The sequence below is a fragment of the Callospermophilus lateralis genome, chromosome 2, assembly GCF_048772815.1.
Source record: "Callospermophilus lateralis isolate mCalLat2 chromosome 2, mCalLat2.hap1, whole genome shotgun sequence".
NCBI lineage: Eukaryota > Metazoa > Chordata > Mammalia > Rodentia > Sciuridae > Callospermophilus > Callospermophilus lateralis.
The window spans coordinates 38135729-38158009 of record NC_135306.1 but is presented as its reverse complement, the minus strand read 5'-3'; the positions used below and the strand labels follow the sequence as shown (position 1 = coordinate 38158009).

General features: G+C 39.3%; 1 protein-coding gene across 3 annotated transcripts in view; it reads left to right on the top strand.

The window, feature by feature from the left end:
• Positions 1-293: 293 nt before the first annotated feature.
• The window catches only part of Nfx1 (nuclear transcription factor, X-box binding 1), a 68698-nt gene continuing 46710 nt past the window's right edge, over positions 294-22281 (top strand). For all 3 annotated transcript variants that reach the window (XR_013090363.1, XR_013090364.1, XM_076845906.2), the window contains exons 1-5: positions 294-370; positions 5670-6668; positions 16184-16342; positions 17315-17392; positions 20742-20847. Coding sequence is in view for 1 of the 3 variants with exons in the window: in XM_076845906.2 (XP_076702021.1) it covers positions 346-370; positions 5670-6668; positions 16184-16342; positions 17315-17392; positions 20742-20847 (1367 nt within the window). In the remaining 2 variants the exon portion in view is untranslated. The remainder of the gene's footprint in view (positions 371-5669; positions 6669-16183; positions 16343-17314; positions 17393-20741; positions 20848-22281) is intronic.

Genomic DNA, 22281 nt, shown 5'->3' with positions numbered 1-22281 from the left:
GAGGTCTGAGCTGACTCCTGAAGACTCCTGGGTGGCGGGGCAAAAGGGCGTCGTAGCTGGAAAACACAAAGCATCGCAAAAAGAAAAACAAGATTACGCAAGTCCCTACCCTTCCTCCTACAATCTTTTGCCACCTCTCCTTGCCACCAGCTGCACGCCTCCTTCCGCCTGGCGCGTCTGTCTGACGTCACGAACTCGAGTCGTTCGATTCAGGCCGCGCAATCTCCGTGGCAGTCTACCTGGCGCGCCGATGCGAATTGTCGTGCGGCGCCGGAAGTCAGGGGCACGTGACCGGGTGACAGCGCTCTCTTGGCTGCGGGCTCGCTTTAGGTGCTGCGGCACGGGATGGCGGAGGCGCCTCCTGTCTCAGGTACTGTCCTGTCCCGCGCGGGACTGGGCCCTTCTCAGGGAAGGGCAGTTTGGTCAATGATCAAGTGCTAGGGCTCCGGCAATTTATATCGCGAGAGTGGCTCATGCTAGAGTTGGGAATAGTGGCTCGGAAGGGCCAAGCCACGCTCGTCGCGCAAACGGAGACCTCCAGCATCTTCAACTGGGTGGTGAAGCCCGGCATCTGGGTTTCCGAGGAGATCGGGCTTGTTCTGGCGCCCAGTGAATCGATGCGGGTGTCCCGCTGTCCCACGGGGCTTATATCGGCCATCTAGGGTACATCTGGCTCACCTTTGAACGGCGGGCGTCGGCCAAGTTGCCGCCAGTGCCTGGCGGGCTCTCGGTTCCATCGGGTGTGCGCGCTGTGCTTGGGGTGTATGCATACCTCTTGGAGTGGCGGCGCGCGCGCCAGCCGAACACCAGTGGTGATCAAGTCTCAGTTTCCTCATCTGTCAGATTAAATAAGTTATAAGCTGTAAAAGCTCTCGCACTGAACTGTGTCTGTTACCTCACTTCCCTTCATGGAGTTGCCTCTGTAGACCGCCTTATTTGACTGTTAGTATAACGTCCATTTTCATTTCCTTCAGTGTGTACGGTAGATTCGTGGCTTCCAAACTTTGTGGAAGGGACCAAAAATAATTTTGTATCACAAGCTTATTTCACGCTTACAGAACGTGAAAGTCAACTAAATATTTCCAGGAGCAGTGTTTTCCTTTACTATCAGTGATATACTCTCTTTTCTTCCGTGTGTGTGTGTGTGTGTGTTTATTTAAACCCCGGGCCTCACGCATGATAGGCAAGCACTCTACCACTCAGTTACATGCCCAACCCTTTTTTAAAATCTTAGGACAGGGTCTTGCTAAGTTACCCAGACCAGAGTCAAATTTTCTATCCTCTTGCCTCAGCCTCCCCAAGTAGCTACAGTTACACTGTAGCATCTGGCTTGTGAATCACTTTTAAAAGTAGTTGTCACTACCCACTATATTGATTTAATAGGGTTTTTTTGTTTTGGTTTGTTGTTGTTTTGGCAGGTGTATTCCGTTGTGCCTGGCTGCTACATGATTTCATGACCCACTGTTTCTGAAAAACAAGGCAACAATTTCCAGCGTTTGTTGGTTTGAATTTTAGCTCTGCCACAGAACTAAGATTTAAGATCTTATTGGGGCACCAATAAGATTATGTATGTATTTGTGTACTAGATAGCAGATAAAATATTTATTACTGTGGCCTCAATTTTAAAAATTGGAAAAAAGAAAAAAAAAAAAAAACACTACATTGGTGTAAATAGTCCCGACTTGGGTATTGATTAATCTTGGGGAGAGAGTTTTTGTTTTTTGTTTGTTTTGTTTTGTTTTGTTTTGTTTTTTTGGTACCGGGGATTGAACCCAGGGGCACTTAACCACTGAGCCACATCCCCTGTCCTTTTTATTTTTTATTTAGAGACAGGGTTTTGCTAAGTTGCCCAGGCTGGTTTTGAGCTCATGATCCTCTTGCCTCAGTCTCTTGAGCCACTGGGACTACAGGTATGCATCACTGTGCCCAGTGAAAATCTTATTTTGTGAAAATGGTACTGAAGATTGAACCCAGGGGTGCTCTATGACTGAGCTACATCTCCAGCCCTTTTTGTTTTTTATGTTGAGACAGGATCTTTCTAAAGTGCCAAGGATGGCCTCAAACTTGTGATCCTCCTGCCTCAGCCCCCCAAATAACTGGGATTACAGTCATGCACACCATGCCCAACAGGGATATGAAAAAGATTTTTAGGTTGATATTTTTGCTATTTTCCCCAACTAGTCCTTCACCAGACCCTCTAAACTGGATCTGTTGGTCTTCCCATCCTCAGGCTCACTTATCTCTATATCTATCAGTGTTTAAAGTGGAAAGGGTAAATAAAGGCTAGTTGTAAGACATAGTTGTTGGCCTCTGGTGTGGGCTCCAAGTTATCACCTCCACCTGATAAATGCATTTACTGAGTCCCATAGTTCAAAGACGTCTCTACTTTTGTGATTCTTTGTTTTTGTTTTAGTTCCCTATTCCATTTTCTTATTTTAGCATCATCTCTATTTTACAACCTCCCTCTCCATTTAAGGTCCTTAAATGATAGCCTAATTCAGGAGGAATCTTTTTTTCATGGGTAGACTTTCCATGTCAGCTTTGTCCTTGGACTTTACAGTCTGCCAGTTGGCTTTGCCCTTATTCTGCTCTAATCACCTGTTGAACACCTACCATGATGCTGTTTTATCTTGGATCTTGATACCACTTACTTCTGTAAGAGCCATGTCTGGATGAGGAGACATCCCAGTTATTGAGTAACTTTCACTTACTTAAATAGTGAAAGGAGTCTTTCTGATGTTTGCTATGGTCCAGTTTCCTGACTCATGTATCTCTTTTCCCTTCCTCGTGTCTCTTAAGTGTCTTTCTGAGGGCTTTGCCTTATACTTAATGTCTAATGGAATATAAACTGTATGAATAGGTGCAGCCCTGTCTGGGTTGATTCATTCCTGCTCAAAAGGCTATTCTGGACAACTTCACTGATCTTATTTCTGCCCCTCTTTTCAGCCTTCCTTTTTTTTTTTTTTTTTTAATATTTATTTCTTAGGTGTAGATGGACTCAATACAATGCCTTTATTTTTATGTGGTGCTGAGGATCGAACTCGGGTCCCGCCGGTGCTAGGCAAGCACTCTACTGCTAAGCAACAATCCCAGCCCCTCAGCCTTCCTTTTTTTAAGCAGGAAAACTGACCTCTTGGTCCAGTTTACCACTCCTTATCTTTAATTTGTATCTTATGTCTCTAGAAAATCTCTACCACCTTCTGAATTTATCTAATCCTCATGCCATTTTGTGCAGCCTTACACTCCACCCCTAGAATTCTGCCTATGTGGAAGTGTTCAGTAGAAATCTGGGATTAAGTGAGAGGTTACTTTATGACTTTTATGAACTCATTCAGTTTTTATGAACTCATTCAGTTCTTCACTATGTTTCTCTGGTCTCTGGTGCCACACATCCTGAGCTAGAATCCTGAGTCTGCATTGGAATACCTCTATGTCTTTAGTCAAGTTACTCTCTCTGTGCCTTAGTTTTCTCATCTAGAATGTATGAAGATTAACTAAGTTAACACATATAAAGGACTTAGAATAGTGCCCGGCACATATTAACAAATGTTAGGCCATATTATTAAACCTGCACTATATCCATCTGCACTTGACTGTATATGTTTCAGGTAGTCCATAGTCTGTATTCCTAACAGCAAGAATAAAGACCGTTGTAACTACTTTATACATGTCATTAACTTGCTTTACTCTTTTTTTCCACATTTTTTAATTGGTGCACCATAGTTGTACACAATGATGATATTTATTGTTACATCCATGCACACAATGTAACAATATAATTTGACCAACATTACTCCCTAGTACTTTCCTCCTCCCTTCCCTCTTCCCACCCTTGCTTTACTCTTTATAGGAACTCTTTTTATTGTAGGGATTGTTTCCATCTGCATTACATAGAAGAAAACTTACATTAAAGCACAGTAGGTGATAGGGACTTAAATCCAGGTCTTTCAGACTCTGTTGACTCGGAGCATATTTTATATTTCCAACTGGTTTTGTGTTGTTAGGCTAATCATTTCTTCTTTAGGGCTTTAGGGACTGAGTTGACTATCCTAAAATCATTCTGGAGCCAGGTATGATGGCACATACCTGTAATCCCAGCTCCTCAGGAGCCTGAAGCAGGAGGTTCACAAGTTTAAGGCCAGCCTCTGCATCTCTGCCCCACCCTGTCTCAAAGTAAAAATTTTAAAGGGACTTGGGATGTAACTTAGTGGTAAAGCATGCCTGGATCAGTCCCCAGTACCAAAAAGAAAGAGGAAAAAAAATTATTTTAGAGGAGCAAAGTGAGTGAGTTTAAGGACATATGATCAACTTTTTTTTCTTTTTTTTTTTGGCGTGTGTATGATGCTGGGTATTGAATCCAGGGCCTTGTGCATGTAAGGCAGGCACTCTACCAACTGAGCTATATCCCCAGCCTCTGTATAATCAATTTTTAAAAAAATATTTATTTTTTAGTTGGACACAATATTTTATTTATTTATTTTTATATGGTGCTGAGGTTCGAACCCAGAGCCTCGCACATGCTAGGCAAGCGCTCTACCACTGAGCCACAACCCCAGCCCTGTATGATCAATTTTGAGACTGGAACTCTAGAGCATATTATGGGTGTTGTTATGGAAAATCAAAAATATATTCCTGGGAAAAGAGATGGAAAGTAATGCTTACTATGCTAATATTTTCTGTGTGAAATCTTATTTAAAATGTTTTTTAAATTATCTCAAATAATCCTTTAAAAAAAAAACTCTTATCTTATAGATGTGGAAACTGAGGCTAGTGGTGTTCAAGTGATATCCCTAACCTCATAACATAAATTGGAGAGTGTTTAAACCTGTTTCAGCTGACTTCAAAGTTTGTTTACTTAGTATTGCACAATCCTACTTTAGAGTTTGGAAAGACTCTGGTGACTGATGGCTCATTCCTGTACTGTTAACTGACCTTTAATATTTTGATAAAATAAATGGATGTGTACATAATGCCTGATGGCCCAGATGAGCATTTTTACTCAGCATCTCTTAGCTGTTATGGCTCTATAACCAGTGGATAAGGGATAATGTGTCCTCTACAAGAACCTTGATGGCTGGGGCTATAGCTCAGTTGGTAGAGTGCTTGCCTTTCATGTACAAGGTCCTACATTTGATCCCCAGCACCAAAAAAAAAAAAAAAAAAAAAAAAGCTTTGAACCCATCACATCAGCTTCACAGGTCTAAGAGTTTGGTTTTTTGTTGTTTTTTTTTTTAAAGAGAGAGAGAATTTTTTTAATTTTTTTTTTTTTTTTTTTTTTTTTTTTTTTTTTAGTTATTGGCAGACACAACATCTTTGTTGGTATGTGGTGCTGAGAATCGAACCCGCGCCGCATGCATGCCAGACGAGCACACTACCGCTTGAGCCACATCCCCAGCCCGTTTTTTTGTTTTTCTTTTTAATATTTTTATTAGTTGTTGATGGATCTTTAATTAATCTATTTATTTATTTATTTATTTGTATGCAGTGCTGAGGATCGAACCCAGTGCCTCACACGTGCTACGCAAGCACTCTACCACTGAGCCACAACCCTAGCCCTAAAGGTTTATTTTGTACAATGTCCTTAGGAAAATGATTTTTAGATATGGTTTAGAGTCTTATAGGGTAACACATTCATTTCCTTACTGGCATGTCTATTTCTTATGTCCTAGGTACTTTTAAATTGAATACAGAAGCCGCTGAATTCATTCCTCAGGAGAGAAAAAATTCTGGTCTAAATTGTGGGACTCAAAGAAGATCAGACTCCAATAGGATTGGCAGAAGAAATTATAGTTCGTCACCTCCCTGTCACATTTCTAGGCAGATTCCTTATGATGACGTCACTGTTGTTCATCAGCACAGTTATCCTTCAGGAAGTAAACCTAAGAGTCAACAGACTTTTTTCCAGTCTTCTAATAAGTCACTCAAGAACCATAACCTTCAGAGTCAGCCTTGGCAAAAATTAAAGCATGAAAAACATCACATCAGAGTCAAGAAAATACAAGGGCTCAGTGACCAGAGCTCAGATACAATTAGCTTAGAAAGTGTGGCCAGGCCAGAGAGTGGGACAAACCTCCGTGAGTATAGCCCTTCTGAGAGTGAGAAGGAAATTGTTGGTGCAGATCCCAGGGGAGCAAAACCGAAAAAGTCAGCTCAATTTGTATACAGTTATGGTAGAGGATCAAAAGTCAAGGGGAAACTAAAGTGTGAATGGGGTAACAAAATGACTCCAAAACCTGAGGATGCTGGACTTGAAAATACCAAATCTGTGGGGGTTTGCCACCCTGACTCTTCAGATGCATCCTGTAAAAAAGGAGCACTGGATGGGTATGGAGCCAGACGAAATGAGCAAAGAAGATACCCACAGAAAAGGCCTCCGTGGGAAGTGGAAGGGGCCAGGCCACGACCAGGCCGGAATCCACCAAAACAAGAGAGCCAACGACATACAAATGCAGGGCCCAGGATCAACCTGGCCCCCATTCCAAAGGACAATCTCAATGAAAGACCAACAAAATCAGCCTGTGACAGTGGGAATTTGGCAGTTGTCAACAAGTCTTCCAGAAGGGTTGACCAAGAGAAAAGTGCTATAAGGAGACAGGATCCTCAAGTGATATCTTCTTTCTCCCGAGGCAAACAGAACCATTTGTTAAAGAATGTGGAAACCCATACAGGTAAACCCACCTAGATGTGTGGAAATATATTTTTAATATTTTTTAAGAAGATTTTTTTTTTGAGAGAGAGAAGGAGAGAGTTTTTTTTTTTTCAATATTTATTTTTCAGTTTTCTGCAGACACATCTTTGTTTGTATGTGGTGTTGAGGACTGAACCTGGGCCCCACGCATGCCAGGCGAGCGCGCTACCACTTGAGCCACATCCCAGCCCTATTTTTAATATTTTTTAAACAAGTAATATATTCACGTAATTTAGAAAACAAAGTACAAAAAGGTACACAGTGAAAAGTATCTTAATTCATCATGTGCCTGGGTTCTGTTGCTCTTCTTCCCCACTGGTAAGCACGTAACATGGTTTTATGTATATTACAAACAAATACAAATAAGGACTTTTTCAGATAAGGAGCTTTGTAAGGGTTCTTAAAGCTGCAGATATAGATGGTGAAGATGTCTAGCTATAAGATTTTATTTTATTTTTTTTCCTGCAGTACTGGGAATTGAACCCAGGGCCTGGTGCATGCTAGGCAAGCACTGTACCTTTGAACTACATACCCAGCCCTGAAGACTTTTTTGAGTTGTAAAAGCAGAAGTAGGGGATAGTAACATCCACACTCTCTCTGCAGGTTCCAGCCTGTGTCACCTAATCTGCTTCATCTTGTCTGCTCAGTTGTGATGGTTCCTATCTCACAATCTCTTAATTTCTCTCTTTCATTTCATCTCTTGCACCACCATCAGAGAGCATTTTTTCGGCAACATATTGAACTGCCTTTTCCCTTTATTAGTTCTCATTACATACAGATTCTGGCTACTGCCTTACTCAGGCCTGTCTTCTACTACCTCAGTGTCCACCATTTCAGTTTTCTGGATTCAGTACTGTTGTATCTTTCCATGCTGTTGCATGAAGCTCCTTCTGTCTAGAATTTCTACTACTCATCTTACTGGTGATTTATTTATTTATTTATACTGAGGATTAAAGCCATGGGTACTTAACCGCTGAGTCACTTCCCCAGTCCTTTTTTTAATTTTTAAGACAGGATCTTGCAAATTGCTGAGGCTGGCCTCAAACTTGTGATCCTCCTGTGCTACTATACCCAACCTTACTGGTAAATTTTTTTTTTTTTTTTTTTTTTTTTTTTTTTTTGTACTTGGGATTGAACTCAAGGGTACTCAACCACTGACCTCCCTGTTGCTGAGGTTGGCTTTGAACTCCCAATCTTCCTGTCTCTGCCTCCCTAGCTGCTGGAATTACAAGCGTGTGCCACCACACCCAATGTGAATTCTTATTCATGTTTCCAAAGCTTAGTTTAGTTATTATGTTCAGGGAACATTTTCTCATCCCTATAGATAGCATTAATTTTTTTCAGACCTTATATGTATATCTTTCATATATATATATGTGTGTGTGTGTGCGTGCGCGCACGTATGTATGTGTATATATGTAAGTGTGTATGTATGTATGCTTGTATTTCAGAATTTACCACTGGAAATCATAATTTGTTTATGTGTCAGTGCCTTTACTAGTCTCTAAACCCATTAAAAACAAATATTGGCCAGGCACATTGGTGCACACCTGTAATCCCAGTGACTCAGGAGGCTGCAGCAGGAGAATCACAAGTTTGAGACCAGCCTCTGTGACTTAGTGGAGACTCTCAAAATAAAAAGGGATTGGGACATAGTAGTAAAGTGCCCCAGGTTCAATCCTCAGTATTGCCAAAAGAGAAAAACAGTTATTGTGTCCTTTTTTTCAGCTTTTTGGAATTCTGTCTTAACAGCTCATGGAACCTATGTAGTTCATCCTTAAATTGAACTGAAAACTTTTTTTCCTATGAATGCTGTCTGTATTTTGGTTCAAGTTCTATCCTTTATAACAGCATAGCAATCAGTATTTCTCTTCATGGTCTCCCTCCCCCTTGTTTCACAGTTGGAGACCTTTCCTTTTTCCCTGAGTGTACATCTCATCAAGGCTAAATAGTTTATCCCATTATTATTTGAACTTTTACCATCTTGGTCTTTTTTTAGTTTTAATGTGAGATATAGCCTAACCCATGAAGCTGCCACCTTCCTGGAGTCTGTTTTTATACTAGCCTTTATTTCTTCTAGTTGCTTGCTTCACCAGGTAGTCCTTGGGACTCTTATATGAAGCAAAGCAGTGTTATGCCAGAGTTATTTTTTATTGTTGTTGTTTGTTTGTTTATGATAGTGTAGATTGAACCCAGAGCGTCACACATGCTAGGCCAGTGCTCTACAAGCCCTTTTTTCATTTTATTTAAGAAAGGATATTGCTAAGTTTCCGGGGCTGGCCTGGACTTGCGATCCTTTTGCCTTAGTCTCCTGAGTAGCTGGAATTATAGGTGTATGCTACTGGGATCAGGGCAATGCTGGGGATTACACCTGAGCACCTTGCACAGTCTAGACAAGTGCTCTACCACTGAACTGCACTCCTAGTCTCTCAGGGTTGTTTTGAATCCTTAAGGCTGGTTAATGGGTCACTTATTGCTTTATAATGAATTATCATAAACATAGTGGGTTAATATAACACAAACTTAGTATGTGACAGTTGCTGTGAAGCAGGAGTATGGGTTAGCTGGGTATGGGTTAGCTGGATTCTCTATTCAGGGCATCCCAAACTGAAATTTGGACAGAGATGTGACCTTTGAGGATCAGGACCCTCTTTCATTCTCACTGCTGGTGGTAGGATTCAGTTTCTTAAGGGTCCTTTTTTTTTTTTTTGGCTGGGTATTTACAAGGGATTCACTCTCAGCTCCTAGAAGCCAGTCCTAATTTTCTATTATGTGGCCTTATTTATAACATTGTAGTTAGCTTCTTTGAGGCACACAGAAAAATATATCCTATGTGTTTCAAATCATTCTGACTTCTGTCTCCTTTGTTGTTGTTAATTTGTTTTGTTTTTGGTAGTACTGGGGATTGAACCCAGGGCCTCATGCATTCTAGGCAAGTGTTATACCACTGAGCTACATCCCCGGCCCTTTTAATTTTAAGACAAGGTCTTGCCAAGTTGCCCAGGCTACTTTGAACTTTAATACTCCTGTCTTGCTCAGCCTCTATAGAGTAGCTGGGATTATGAACAAGCACCACTGCACCCAGGTGTCCACTTTTTTATTATTTTTTGGTACCAGGAATTAAACCCAGAGGTGCTTAGTCACTCAGCCACATCCTGGTCCTTTTTTATTTTTTATTTTAAGACAGGGTCTTGCTGAGTTGTTGAGGCTAGCTTTGAACTTGTGATTCTCCTGCTTCAGCCTCCCAAGACGCTGGGATCATGGGCATGTGCTACCACATCCAGTACTCTCCACTCCTTTAAAAGGATTCACCTGACTAGGTCAGGCATAACCCTTCTCAAAGGGAGGTACCTTTTCAGGGTGTACACATCAAGGAGGTGGAAGTCTGGGAGCCCATCTTAGACTCCTGCTCAGTAAATCTCTCAAGGCCTTACATTCTCACAGTATTTGTTACTTCATTCATATTATTGTGTAAATATAGTCATCTCTTGGTATCCACAGATGATTGGTTCCAGGACCCCTTCCAGATACTGAAATCCATAGATACTGAAGTCCCTTATATAAAATGATATCGCATTTTCATATGACCTAAGCATGTTCTCCCATATATTTTAAATTATTTTTAGGTTATTTATAATCCCAAACAAAATGTAAATGCTGTGTACATAGTTGTTATACTGTATTTATGGAATAATAACTAGTAAAGAAAGCTGTACGTGTTCAGTACAGAACAGGTATTTTTAAAGAATTTAACCTTTTATTTATTTTATTTATTTGTTTTTATGTGATGCTGAGGATCGAACCCATTGTCTCATCTCTGCTAGGCAAGCACTCTATCACTGAGCTACAACCCCAGCCCATTCCAGAGCAGTTTTTAAGGGAAAAGAAAAAAAAAAAAACCAGTCTGTGGTTGTTTGAATCAGCAGATGTGCAACCCACGAATATGGAGGCCTGAGTTCCTATATACCATTCACTGTGCTAGATGCATTAAAAACTGAGAATGGTTACATTGTAGTAGGGAAGATAGGCAGAATATTTAATATATCAGGTGATGATAAAGTTTAAAAAGAAATACAAAGCAGGTTGAAGACAAAAGTGGCCAGGATGCTATTTTTTTTTAATATTTATTTTTTAATTGTAGTTGGACACAATACCTTTATTTCACTTATTATTTTTATGTGGTGCTGAGGATCGAACCCAGGGTCTTGCGTGTGTGAGGTGAGTGCTCTACCGCTGAGCCACAACCCCGGCCCAGGATGCTATTTTAGATAGATTGATATGCTTTTTTTTTTGGTGATGCTGGTGGTTGAACCAGGAACATCTTAGGCAAGTGCTTTACCACAGAACTATATCTCCAGCCCATGAGGAAACATTTGTACAGAGACCAAAACAAAGTACAGAATCCTCTCTGTGGCCCTTTGAGGAGGAGCAAATTTAGATGGAGGGAGGGGCATTATGGTCAATAAATGCGGGTAGGAGAAACAGAGAATTAATAGGGGCTGGATCATGTGAGGTCCTTAGTTTTGGTTCTGAGTAAGTAGATGAGAATCTGCTAGGAGGTTTTGGGAGGATGGTATGCTCTTTCTAAAAGAATGATCACTGGGCTGGGGTTGTGGTTCAGTGTTAGAGCACTTGCCTAGCATAAGCGTGGCCCTGGGTTCGATCCTCAGCACCACATAAAAATAAATAAATAAAATAAAGGCATTGTGTTCAATTACAACTAAAAAATAAAATAAGGGGCTGGGGATGTGGCTCAAGCGGTATCGAGCTTGCCTGGCATGCATGCAGCCCGGGTTCGATCCTCAGCACCACATACAAACAAAGATGTTGTGTCCGCCAAAAACTAAAAAATAAATAAAAAATAAAATAATGATCACTTAGTCTGCTATGTGGAGAAAAGACTAAGAAAACAACAAGGCAGATTAGCATAATATGATAGTAATTCTGATGGGAGAAGAAGAAACTTGGACCGTGAATACTAGTGGTAGAAAGGGTGATCTATAAGACTTTGTGGATGTATTTGGAAGGAGGAGCTGATATATTACACGTACAGATTGGATGGTAGAAGAGAATGAAAGGAGTGCAGGATGAAGTTAAGGATTTTGTGCCTGAGCAGTTTAAAAGAGTGGAGCTGCCATTTACTGAATATAAAACCTGGGAAAGGATTAGGGACTTATTTATTTATATTCTGATATTTATATTATATTGTTATTTATATTATTTTTTTTTGTGGTGCTGGGAATAAAACTCAAGAGCCTTGGGCATACTAGGCAAGAATTCTACCGACAGAATATTCCACCCAAATAAGGTAAGGGAGAGGGTTTCGAAAGGTGGAGTCTTGCTGTCAGCAGATAGATTGACATCTCAGCAAGTCACACCCATCTCAGGTGCTGTGTGTGATCACTGACAGAGTGAGAGGAAAGGCACTTATGTGTCATTCAGCACGCAACACCAGATGGCTCTTGATAAGTACTACTTCTGTTTTATCTATATCACCTTCTGTGTCCTTTTTTTGTTTGTTTGTTTGTTTTTTTGGTACTAGGAAATTAACTCAGGGGTACTCAACCATTGAGCCACATCCCCAGCCCTATTTTGTATTTTATTAAAGACAGCATCTCACTGAGTTGCTTAGCACCTCACTAAATTGCTGAGTTTGGCTTGAACTCACTCTCCTCCTGCCTCCACCTCCCGAGCCACTGGGATTACAGGCCTGCATACCGTACCAGCACTCCTTATCTTTGTCATTTCTCATTCTCCAAATCTCCCATCCCCAGCCCTTCCTATTGATGCATCTTGCTCCATTTCTCTACTGCGGTGGTTCTGAAAGTATGGTCCCAGACCAGCAGCCATCAACAAGACCCAAGAACCTGTTAAAAATGCAGGTTCTTGGGCCTCATGCCAGACTTATCAAACAAAAATCCTGGGAGCAGGATCTGTAATCTTATTTTTTAACAAACTTCCATGTAATTCTAATTGCATGCTCAAGTTTGAGAATGATCTGCCATAAAACCTGCTGTTTTTCTGTGTGACTCAGCATCTAACAATCATGGATTATGCCATCCTGAAGTTCTTTCATCTTCTGAACTACAGTCACCTTTAATTTCATCCTACCTCCATACCCACTCTCAGGGAAATAGCACTGAGAATCCTGTCACTGAAAGTCTTATGTCAACTTTTTGACTGTAACCATTTGTCCTGTTTCTCTCAGCCTCTTTCTTGCACCCACACTACCAGTTTTGTCTACTTCTTGCCCTTCTTCATTCTCTTTTCAGGCTGAGTCTTATCACAGATCATGTGAAGCATGATCTTTTGCCAAGCCATTTGGCAGAATCTCATCCCCAGAAAATCTGCTTTATTCTACATCAGCACCTGGGAAATAAAATGCTGTTCCAGAAAAGTCACAAAACCAAATTTGGTGCTGCTGCAGGTTTATTCATCTTTTTAGAGAAGCCTACCTGCGTTAGCTTTTCATCGCTGTGATAAATACCTGAAATAAACAGTTTAAAAGAGGAAAAAATTAATTTGGCTCATTATTTCAGAGGTTTCAAATCATGGTCAGTTGGGTCTATCCTGGGGCCTTCAGTGAGACACAACATTATGGTAGGGAGCTTGTGGTAGAGCAGAGCTGCCCATGGCTCTCAAGAAGCAGAGAAAAAGAGGCTAGAGTCCTGATAACCCCTTCAGGACACACCCATATTGACTTGACTTCTTCCAATGAGTCCCCAGGTCCTCAAGTTTCCACTACCTCCCTATAGCACCATTAACTGGAGACTAAACTAAATCTTCAATACATAAACCATTAGGGAACTTTAAAAATGCAAACTGTGACACTTCCTAATCATCTTATTTAAAATTATAATCCTTCCTCACTGTCAGGATTCCCTGTCCTTTCTTATTTTCTTTTTCTCCATATCACCTTTCTCTATCTTATGGTGTTACATATTTTCATTATTTATTTGTTTATGGTTTACTTTCTCCCATGAGATTATAAGTTTCACAAAGATAAGGATTCCTCTCCCTAAATCTCAAGTGAACCTTCTTGCTTCCTACTTTACTGATAAAGAGGAAACTATCAGATAGGCCATATTTATCTCACCATTTTGTTCCTTTTATGCACACTTAAAAGAATTCTATGTTTACCTGTCCTTCAATTTCATTCTGAGATTTTCTTTGTTTCCTTTCACCAACCTTTTCACATGTACTCTTTCAGCTTCTAAGTCTGAAGCTCTTGCCAAGTCTTTTCTACCCTCCAAAAGGAAAATTTCCTCTGCTGAATGACTTCTTAGTAAGATTTCTTTCTTTTCATTCCGGGCTAATCAAGAGTTGTCTGCTGTTTTCTCTATTTTGATTCACTTCTTTGTCTGTATCATCATCATCATCATCATCATTTGATTCAGCTGAACAATGATAAGGTCAGGAATGGTTTTCTATTTGCCACACCCATTAGATGGAAGTATATCAGTCCTTACTATTCTGAATTTCCCTTTGAGTATGAAGTGAGACTTTCTTGACACCGCATACTTCTGGTCTTTCTTATTTTCTTTGACTATTTTGCTTGAGTCTTTCAAATTTCTCTTCCTCCTCTCTTTCCAAACTATTGGGTGTTTCCTGGGGTTTTATTTCAACCCTTTGTTCTCATTGATAAGATCTCATTAGGTTATTTTATCCAAGGACCACTGCCTCCATTCTGCACTGACTTCTTACTTCTATGTTCAGACCCTAAAGCTTTAGATTTAATAAATATATACATAAGTAATTCAACAAGACCAACTTGAACATCTTAACCAGGCCTACCATTGTATTAGCTTAAAAAAATATATAGCTACCTCAACTTTAGTGAGATAACTTACTAAAATTCCCTAGTGGATAGCTTACTTTTAGTCCCAGTATCCAGATAAAAAAATCAACTTTAACTTTTTGTTCTATTTCCTTATGGAATTTTTCAATGCAAGTGGCCATTTTCTTAGATAATCATAGTATTGTCTTCACACTTAACAAAGTTAGCAACGCTTTTATTAACTCATCTAATACCTGCTCCATGATTGAATTCCTGATTGTCTTAAAACTCATTTTAGTCTTGAATTTTTCCAAATCTGGTTTGTTTTAGCTTTTTTTTCTTTAAGCAGTTATTTATTGACATATCTGAAAAGTTTTCAGTCAGTTAATGCTTCAGTTATATCTCTGCTTTTCTGATTATTTCAGTGGACAATATGCCAATTAGAAGCATAGATACAGTCATGACTAAGAAATGGTAGGGAAGCCATAGTGGAAAAATACCTTCTAGAATTCAAAAAGAGCCAATAGTCAAGGCAGGCTGCCATCTAGTGTGAACAAGACTCTTACACTTGAAACCTGATAGTTAACTAACACAGAGTAATGGCAGGACATTGCCATGTCTTACAAGTTAGGCATGTTTTGATAAAACTAAAGGAAAGATTAGTGTCATCAGTGAAAGACTACTGTTTCTTTTTCTGGGACCTTTCTGGAACCTGTACATTTTTATTTTATTACTGCATTTACTTATATGAGAAATACTATTGGGTATGCTATTTTTGTGTTTTTCATTACACAGTGTGTAAATTATTGTGGTTACCTAGTTCACTGTGGTACTAGGCAGAAATTTTTTTAAAAATTTAATAAAGATACAAAGAAATTGTTAAGCAATGATAAAAAAAAAAAAAAAGGAAGGGGGGGAGAAATAGTATTGGTACTCATCATGTCCCAGGCACCACTCTAGTAAAAGTCTGCACTATTCTGTGAAAAGAGTTGAATAATAAGCAAGAGAAAACAAGTAAAATATATGTCCTATCAGGTAATTTCTTTGTGTATGTAGTGCTAGGGATGGAACTTAGGACCTTGTGCATGCTAAATGTGTGTTCTACCATTGAGCTATAACTCCAAACTATTCCCTTGGTCTCAGTAGAGGGTGAGTTCCTGGAATCAGGAACTGTGTGTCCTTAGGTCTGGTAACCCTACATGGAGATTGTGATAGGAGCCAAGCCTATCTTTATTGAGTAAATAAAGAAAAACTTCTGGGGTAACTGCTGGAATCATCTCACTCCCCCATGGATTGTTAGAACATATCCAGATTTAGGCTTTTGCAGCTGACCAGTGCAGCTTCATGAGCCCCACCCTAGCCTAAATCCATGGATTTGGTAGATTCAGGGCCTCTCTCCTTTAGAGTGTGCAGAGCAACATTCCATTGTACAGTGTCCCCCAAGGACACTCAAGCTGTGTGTCTTTCAGGGGCATTTTGCCACCCTAGTATCTTTCTGAAAAAATTCTTGGGAATATTTTCTCAATTATGAGAATGCACACTAAAAAATCTTTTTACTAAATCCTCTGCCTCAGCATATCCTGCTTTGTAGACCTTAATGTCTGAATAGCCATCTTATTCAAAATCAGATATCCCTTAAAATCTGTTTACTTTCTTCTCCTGAATGATTAGCGAAAAATGAAGGATGTTTGAATTTATCTTTTTTTTTCCCCCAACAGGTTCTCTAATTGAACAGCTGACTACAGAAAAATATGAATGCATGGTGTGCTGTGAATTGGTTCGTGTCACAGCCCCAGTGTGGAGTTGTCAGAGCTGTTATCATGTGTTTCATCTGAACTGCATAAAGAAATGGGCAAGGTCTCCAGCATCTCAAGCAGGTCAGTTATTTCTCTTTTCAGAGTAGTTATTCTCATCTCTTTGATATGTTCAGGTTGTAAGTCCAGCTTTAAAATATTGTTTAATTCTTCTTAAATATTTTGTCTACAGGGAGAGTATATTACCTTGATCACATTTTAGATGACCAAAGTTAAGCTATAAATCTTAAGTAAACTAAATAAATGTAACAATATTAAAATATTTAGGGTATAATAAAATTTGTTACTTTTATTGAAAGTGGCAGCTTTTATCCAAAGTAGCAACTATAGAAAGCTTTTCTTATATAGTTTGCCTTAGAAATTTATGCAGAGCAATGGTTTCATTTATACTCAAGATTTTGAAGTTGTTTTTGCCTTTCACAACCCTTCTTCATAGTATATTGTTGGCTAAGTATACTAATATGATTAGATAATGCATATGTTACTAATAATATGGTTTCTGAACTATGGACTCTTATTCAAAACTCCTGGATTTTCTTGCATATACTCAGTTTATCCTTTATTTTTCAAACCAAGATTCAGATTAATGTTGACATTAGAAATAATAGAACAAAACGAATGCCTACTTGATTTGTTATATCTGAAAGTTCTTTCAGTATTGTGAATTTCTTTCTTAAATGTTTGATATGCTTAACATTGAAATTTCTACCAAGATGTCAATATTGTGACTTTGGCAGTTTTTAGATTGTTTGGTTTTTTGTTTTTTGGGGTTTTTTTTTTTTGTGTGTGTGTGTGCGCGCGCGCTACTAGAGAATGAACCCAAGGCCTTGTATTTGCTAGGCAAACCACTGAACTATAGCCCCTGCCCTAGATTTAAATTTTTAAAAATTACTTGGGCCTTTTTTGGGGTGGTAGTGTTGGGATCGAACATAGGACCCCATGCATGCCAAACAGATGTTCTGCTCCTGGGCTATCCCCCAGCCCTACTTGTGCTTTTGAAAGAAAATTTCTTTGTCATACTCATTTTTTTGACAGATGGCCAGAGTGGTTGGAGGTGCCCCGCCTGTCAGAATGTGTCTGCACATGTTCCTAATACCTATACTTGTTTCTGTGGTAAGTTTGCATACATTACAGAGTCTTTCACTTCATTTATTGTATCTCAGTGTGCTGTCTAGGAGAGGTGATCTGCTGGGCTTGTCTTAGAAGTTACTAGTAAGACTCTGAAGCTGTGAGACTCTATAAGACCTTACTAATGTGGTTCATCTCCCAGCTAGAGTCATGAGCTTTTGTGCTCTCAGCAGGCTGTTCTGGAGATAGGCTTATGATGCCAATCAGGCTTATGTCACTTCAGAATTGTGGTCCAGGTCTTCTTGGTCTTAGCTTAAGACAAGAGCTGACCATCTGGCAGAGGCAGTATCAATATGTGCTCCCGCTCATAACCAACTGTGACAGCTTAAACATTCCAGATTTGAACAGCATGAGTAAAGAGCTAGTATTTTATATTTATTCAAAAATAAGTCATTTTTTTCTTCATATAATAATTTTTTTATAAACCAGCATTACAAATTCATATCTTTACATCTTCCTTCTTTTGGGAATATTCCTATTTTTTAATAGCTCAGTTTTCCTATGTATTAGAAATCCTATGTAATTGTAATCCTGATGCCCATTCCTGCTACTAGTTTATTTCCACCTTATTCCTGACATGTCTTCCCCCGGCCCCTGATTTTTTTGGGAGTGTGTGTGCTGAGGATTGAATCCAGGACCTTGTGCTATGTGAGGCAAGCATTCTACCAATTGAGCTATATCCCCAGCCCCTTCCTGCTGATTTTTAATGACTAACCTCTCCATATAGTCAATTTTTCAGATTTTGTTTCTTAACTATTTTATCTCCCTCCTTGAACCATGCATTTTTCCTCTTATCTCTGTTGTCTTGCTAGAACTATATTCAAAAGTCATCAGTTTACCCCCTTTGGGCAATATCAATGGCTGATTTATAAATTCTTAATCTTTTGGACAGTACACACCCTTGACGTGTTTACCATATGACCAGCTCTTCTGTTTGTTTCTGCATGCTCTCATTTTTTCTAACCAATTTACTCATATCACTCCTTTCCCATTACTTAACTAAAAGCTTTCACCAAGAGTCGATCATTGACCATCTACTATCTTAATTCCTTGGTGAACTCACTGACGATCAAGAATGTTCTTCCTCCTTTTTAAATTCTCATCCACTGCCAGGCATGCTGGCACACACCTATAACTAAGCAGCTCAGGAGGGTGAGACAGGAGTTCAAAGCCAGCCTCAGCAACTTAGTGAGGCCCTAAGTTAGCGAGACCTTGTTTCAAAAAAATTTTTTAAAGGGCTAGGGATGTGGCTCAGTGTTTAAGTGCCCCTGGGTTTAATCCCTAGAACTAAAAATAGTTTTAAAATAAAAAATAAATTCTCATCCACTTGCTAATCAGGGTGTGATCCCCAATCCCCTCTTCCAGTAAATAGGAATCCATAATGAGTGCAATAGAAAGGAAGAGGTAAAAATTTAAAAGGTAAGCAGGAATGAACAGCAATAGGAAAGGGAAGAACTCAAACATAAAGTTTCATGCTTTTAGAAATGGTGATATCAGGGCAAAGGGTAGGTCAAGAGAATCAGTAAGGACAATGAATTCAGGTTAGAAATCCTGAGTTGGGTGAATGTGCAGAATATCTAGTAAAGAATGTCTAATAGGCAGGTAGGAATATATTCAAGGAAAGATAAAGACTTAGGATGAAAGTTGCAATTGAGAGGAGCAGGTAAGACCCTACTGGAAAAAAAGGATAAGGAATAAGGAAAGAGTATAATACAGAATCCTGGCAGGGAAAAGACAACTATCACTGTGACTCAGGCAGAAGTGGTGGAGGCATCAAAAGATGTTAGGGCCAAACTGGGGCACTATATTGGAACAAGAAAACACAGAGGCTGCAGCTTTCCTGATACCCTGTTGTGAGGTTTTAGCAGATAGTGAGACAAGAGCAGGAGTAGGAGGAGAGATAGGAGAGAGTCACTAGGGAAGAATTGACAAGACTTGGTGACTAAGTACAATGTGGAAAGAAAAAGAGGAATTAATAATGACTAGTTTTTGAGTGTTACTCTGACATTGATGCTGTCATTGATCGAAATAAGGAACACTGAAGAGGGAGAGCCTTTTTTTTAATTGTTTTTTTTTTTAGTTATATATAACAATAGAATCTATTTTGACATAATTATAAAAGCATAGAATATAATCTTGCTCTAATTCAGACTTCATTACCTCTCCTTTTCCTTCCTGAGGGAGAGGCTTTAGAAAGAAGATCTGAACTCTGGCTGTAGATAAGTCAGTTATATGTGACTGAAATCCCAAGCAGAGGTGTTCAGCAGGTGGCTAGACATGTGAGACTGAAATTGAAGATTCAAGGCAAGGCAGAAAATGTAGATTTCTGAATCACTTGGACTTTGGATTATTGAATCTCTCAATATGAATAAAATTTCTAAAAGAGACCATATACATAGAAAAGGTGAAAGCATGGAGTGGAGCTGGCTGCCATTTCATGTCTAAATTACCCAAGTGAGGATGAATTCTTCAAGGACAAGGAGGAGTCTTGTAACTTGGATTTTGTTCTTCTCTGCCTCTGTTAAGTCTGAAGAAGATGCTCAGTAAAGATTTGATTATAAAATTATAATGCTTTTTATGCCTGTTTTATAGCTTTAGAATAGGTGAGAATTTATGTCCTTTCCATCTTATGGCCTCATCCCCTTTTCCCCAATTCTCTTTCCTTATTTCTTTTATTTTCTACCTATTTATTTTTGTGGCACTGGGTATTGAGCCCAGGGCCTTACGCATGCTAGGCAGGTGCTATACCACTGAGTTACATAACCAGCCCACTAGCCCGCTTTTCCTGTTTCTTTCTAATCCTTACCATAGATTTTCCAGGAGCCCATTTACAGGATGTTTATCTAGTAGGTATTTATCTGAGATTAAATGTGCTCATTAATCAAATGAAAATAGCATTTTCATAAGTAAAAATGACTTTATTTCTGCCAGGCGCAGTGGCGCACACCTGCAATCACAACAACCCAGGAGGCTGAGGCAGGAGGATCACAAGTTCAAAGTCAGTATCAGCAGCTTAGTGAGACCATGTCTCAAAATAAAACATACAAAAGGACTGGGGATGTTGCTCAGTGGTTAAGCACCCCTGAGTTCAATCCCTGGTACCAAAAAAAAACTTTTTCTCTTTCCTATGTAAGCTGGAATTTAAGACTCAATGGAGCTTTTGATGAATAGCATTACATTTCTTTTTATTGTAGGATGTGAAATAATGAATTTGTTGAACTAATGAAAACCACACTTGAAGTTTCATGCTGTCTAGCTATTCTGTACTATTTCATTAAAGTTGAGAATATGGTTGAAATCTGTAGCATTGACTCTCTGATCTGATATATTTTAGGCAAAGTAAAGAATCCTGAATGGAGCAGAAATGAAATTCCACATAGTTGTGGTGAGGTTTGTAGAAAGAAACAGCCTGGCCAGGACTGCCCACATTCCTGTAACCTGTAAGTTGGAATACTAGACCTCTGGAGATTCCTGGTGTACGTGCCTTGCTATTAGCTATAAAGTACACATACCTGGTTAATATGTAATAGATCAGGGGAAGGGTGATATGGTACCATTTACTTAGCACTTGTGCACTGGGCATTCTACAAAAGGTAATTTGTTCAATTTTTAACATAGCTCAGTGATGTGTAGATATGTGTCATCTCCACTTTACAGATGAGGTTTAGAAAGGCCAAGCCTCTTGCCCAACATCGAAATGTTAGGACATGGTAGAACTATAATTTTCAAAGCCAATGCTCCTTCCACAGCATTGCACCATTTCTAAAAAGACATGAGAATCAGATATTTTATCTCCTAGCAATATCTAATATCCAGGTCCAAGAGAGAATGCATATGACAGTCTTTGGTCTGAGGAAAGATAATTGTATAGCATCTTGTCTGACAGTATTTTTATGATATGAATACTTTCTATACAGTAAATAGCCAGGGTTAAGATGTGCAAAATCAGCCTCTTTAAAAAAAAATGGTCATAGAGAAAGAATTGATCAGTTTCAAATAAATTTCTGTGGACTGCTTTGACCCCAGACAAAGATTTAAATCTGCGTTTGAATCAAATATTTACATGACCTCAGACAAATTATTTCTCTAAGCCTGCATTTCTGCATTTGTAAAATAATAATGATTTGAATAATAGTACTTAACTCACAGGGTTCTGTGGGGAAAAAATAAATAAATAAATGAGCCGGGTGGTATAGTGCACACCTGTAATCCTAGAGGCTCAGGAGGCTGAGGCAGGAGGGTTGCAAGTTCAAAGCCAGCCTCAGCAAAAGTTAAGCACTAAGCAACTCAGTGAGATCCTGTCTCTAAATAAAATACAAAATAGGGCTGGGGATGTAGATTGGCGGTTGAGTGCCCCTGAGTTCAATACACCGCCCCCCAAAAAGTGATACAGATCAAATAGTCAACACCATGTCTGAAAGGAAGTATGCTCTAAAACACATTGTTTTGCAGCTTTGCAAATTCCACACTTGATTTGGAAATTGTCTTTTTATTGCAGTCAGGACCTCAAATGTTGATGAAACCCATTCCCCAACAGTACTTTCTTGATCTCAAAGAAAGTTTGAAGTTTCTCTTTTTTATCCTTATCAAGACTTCAAAGCCACAACTGACCCCTTTCTCTATTTGGGGTTGCATAGGTCGTAAAATTCCCTCAAAAAATTGTTCTCAACCCTGGCTACATATTAAAATTACTTAGGGAACATTTTAAAACACAATTAACTCAGTCTCTATCTTCCAGCAATCGAATCAGAACCTGTAAGGTTGGGTCCTGAACCTCTGTAGTTTTAAAAGCTCTCCAGGTAATTCCAGTATATAGTTAGCACTGTAAACCCTGCTGTAAAGGGTGAGAAACTTAGTTCAGCTTTTGGCAATAT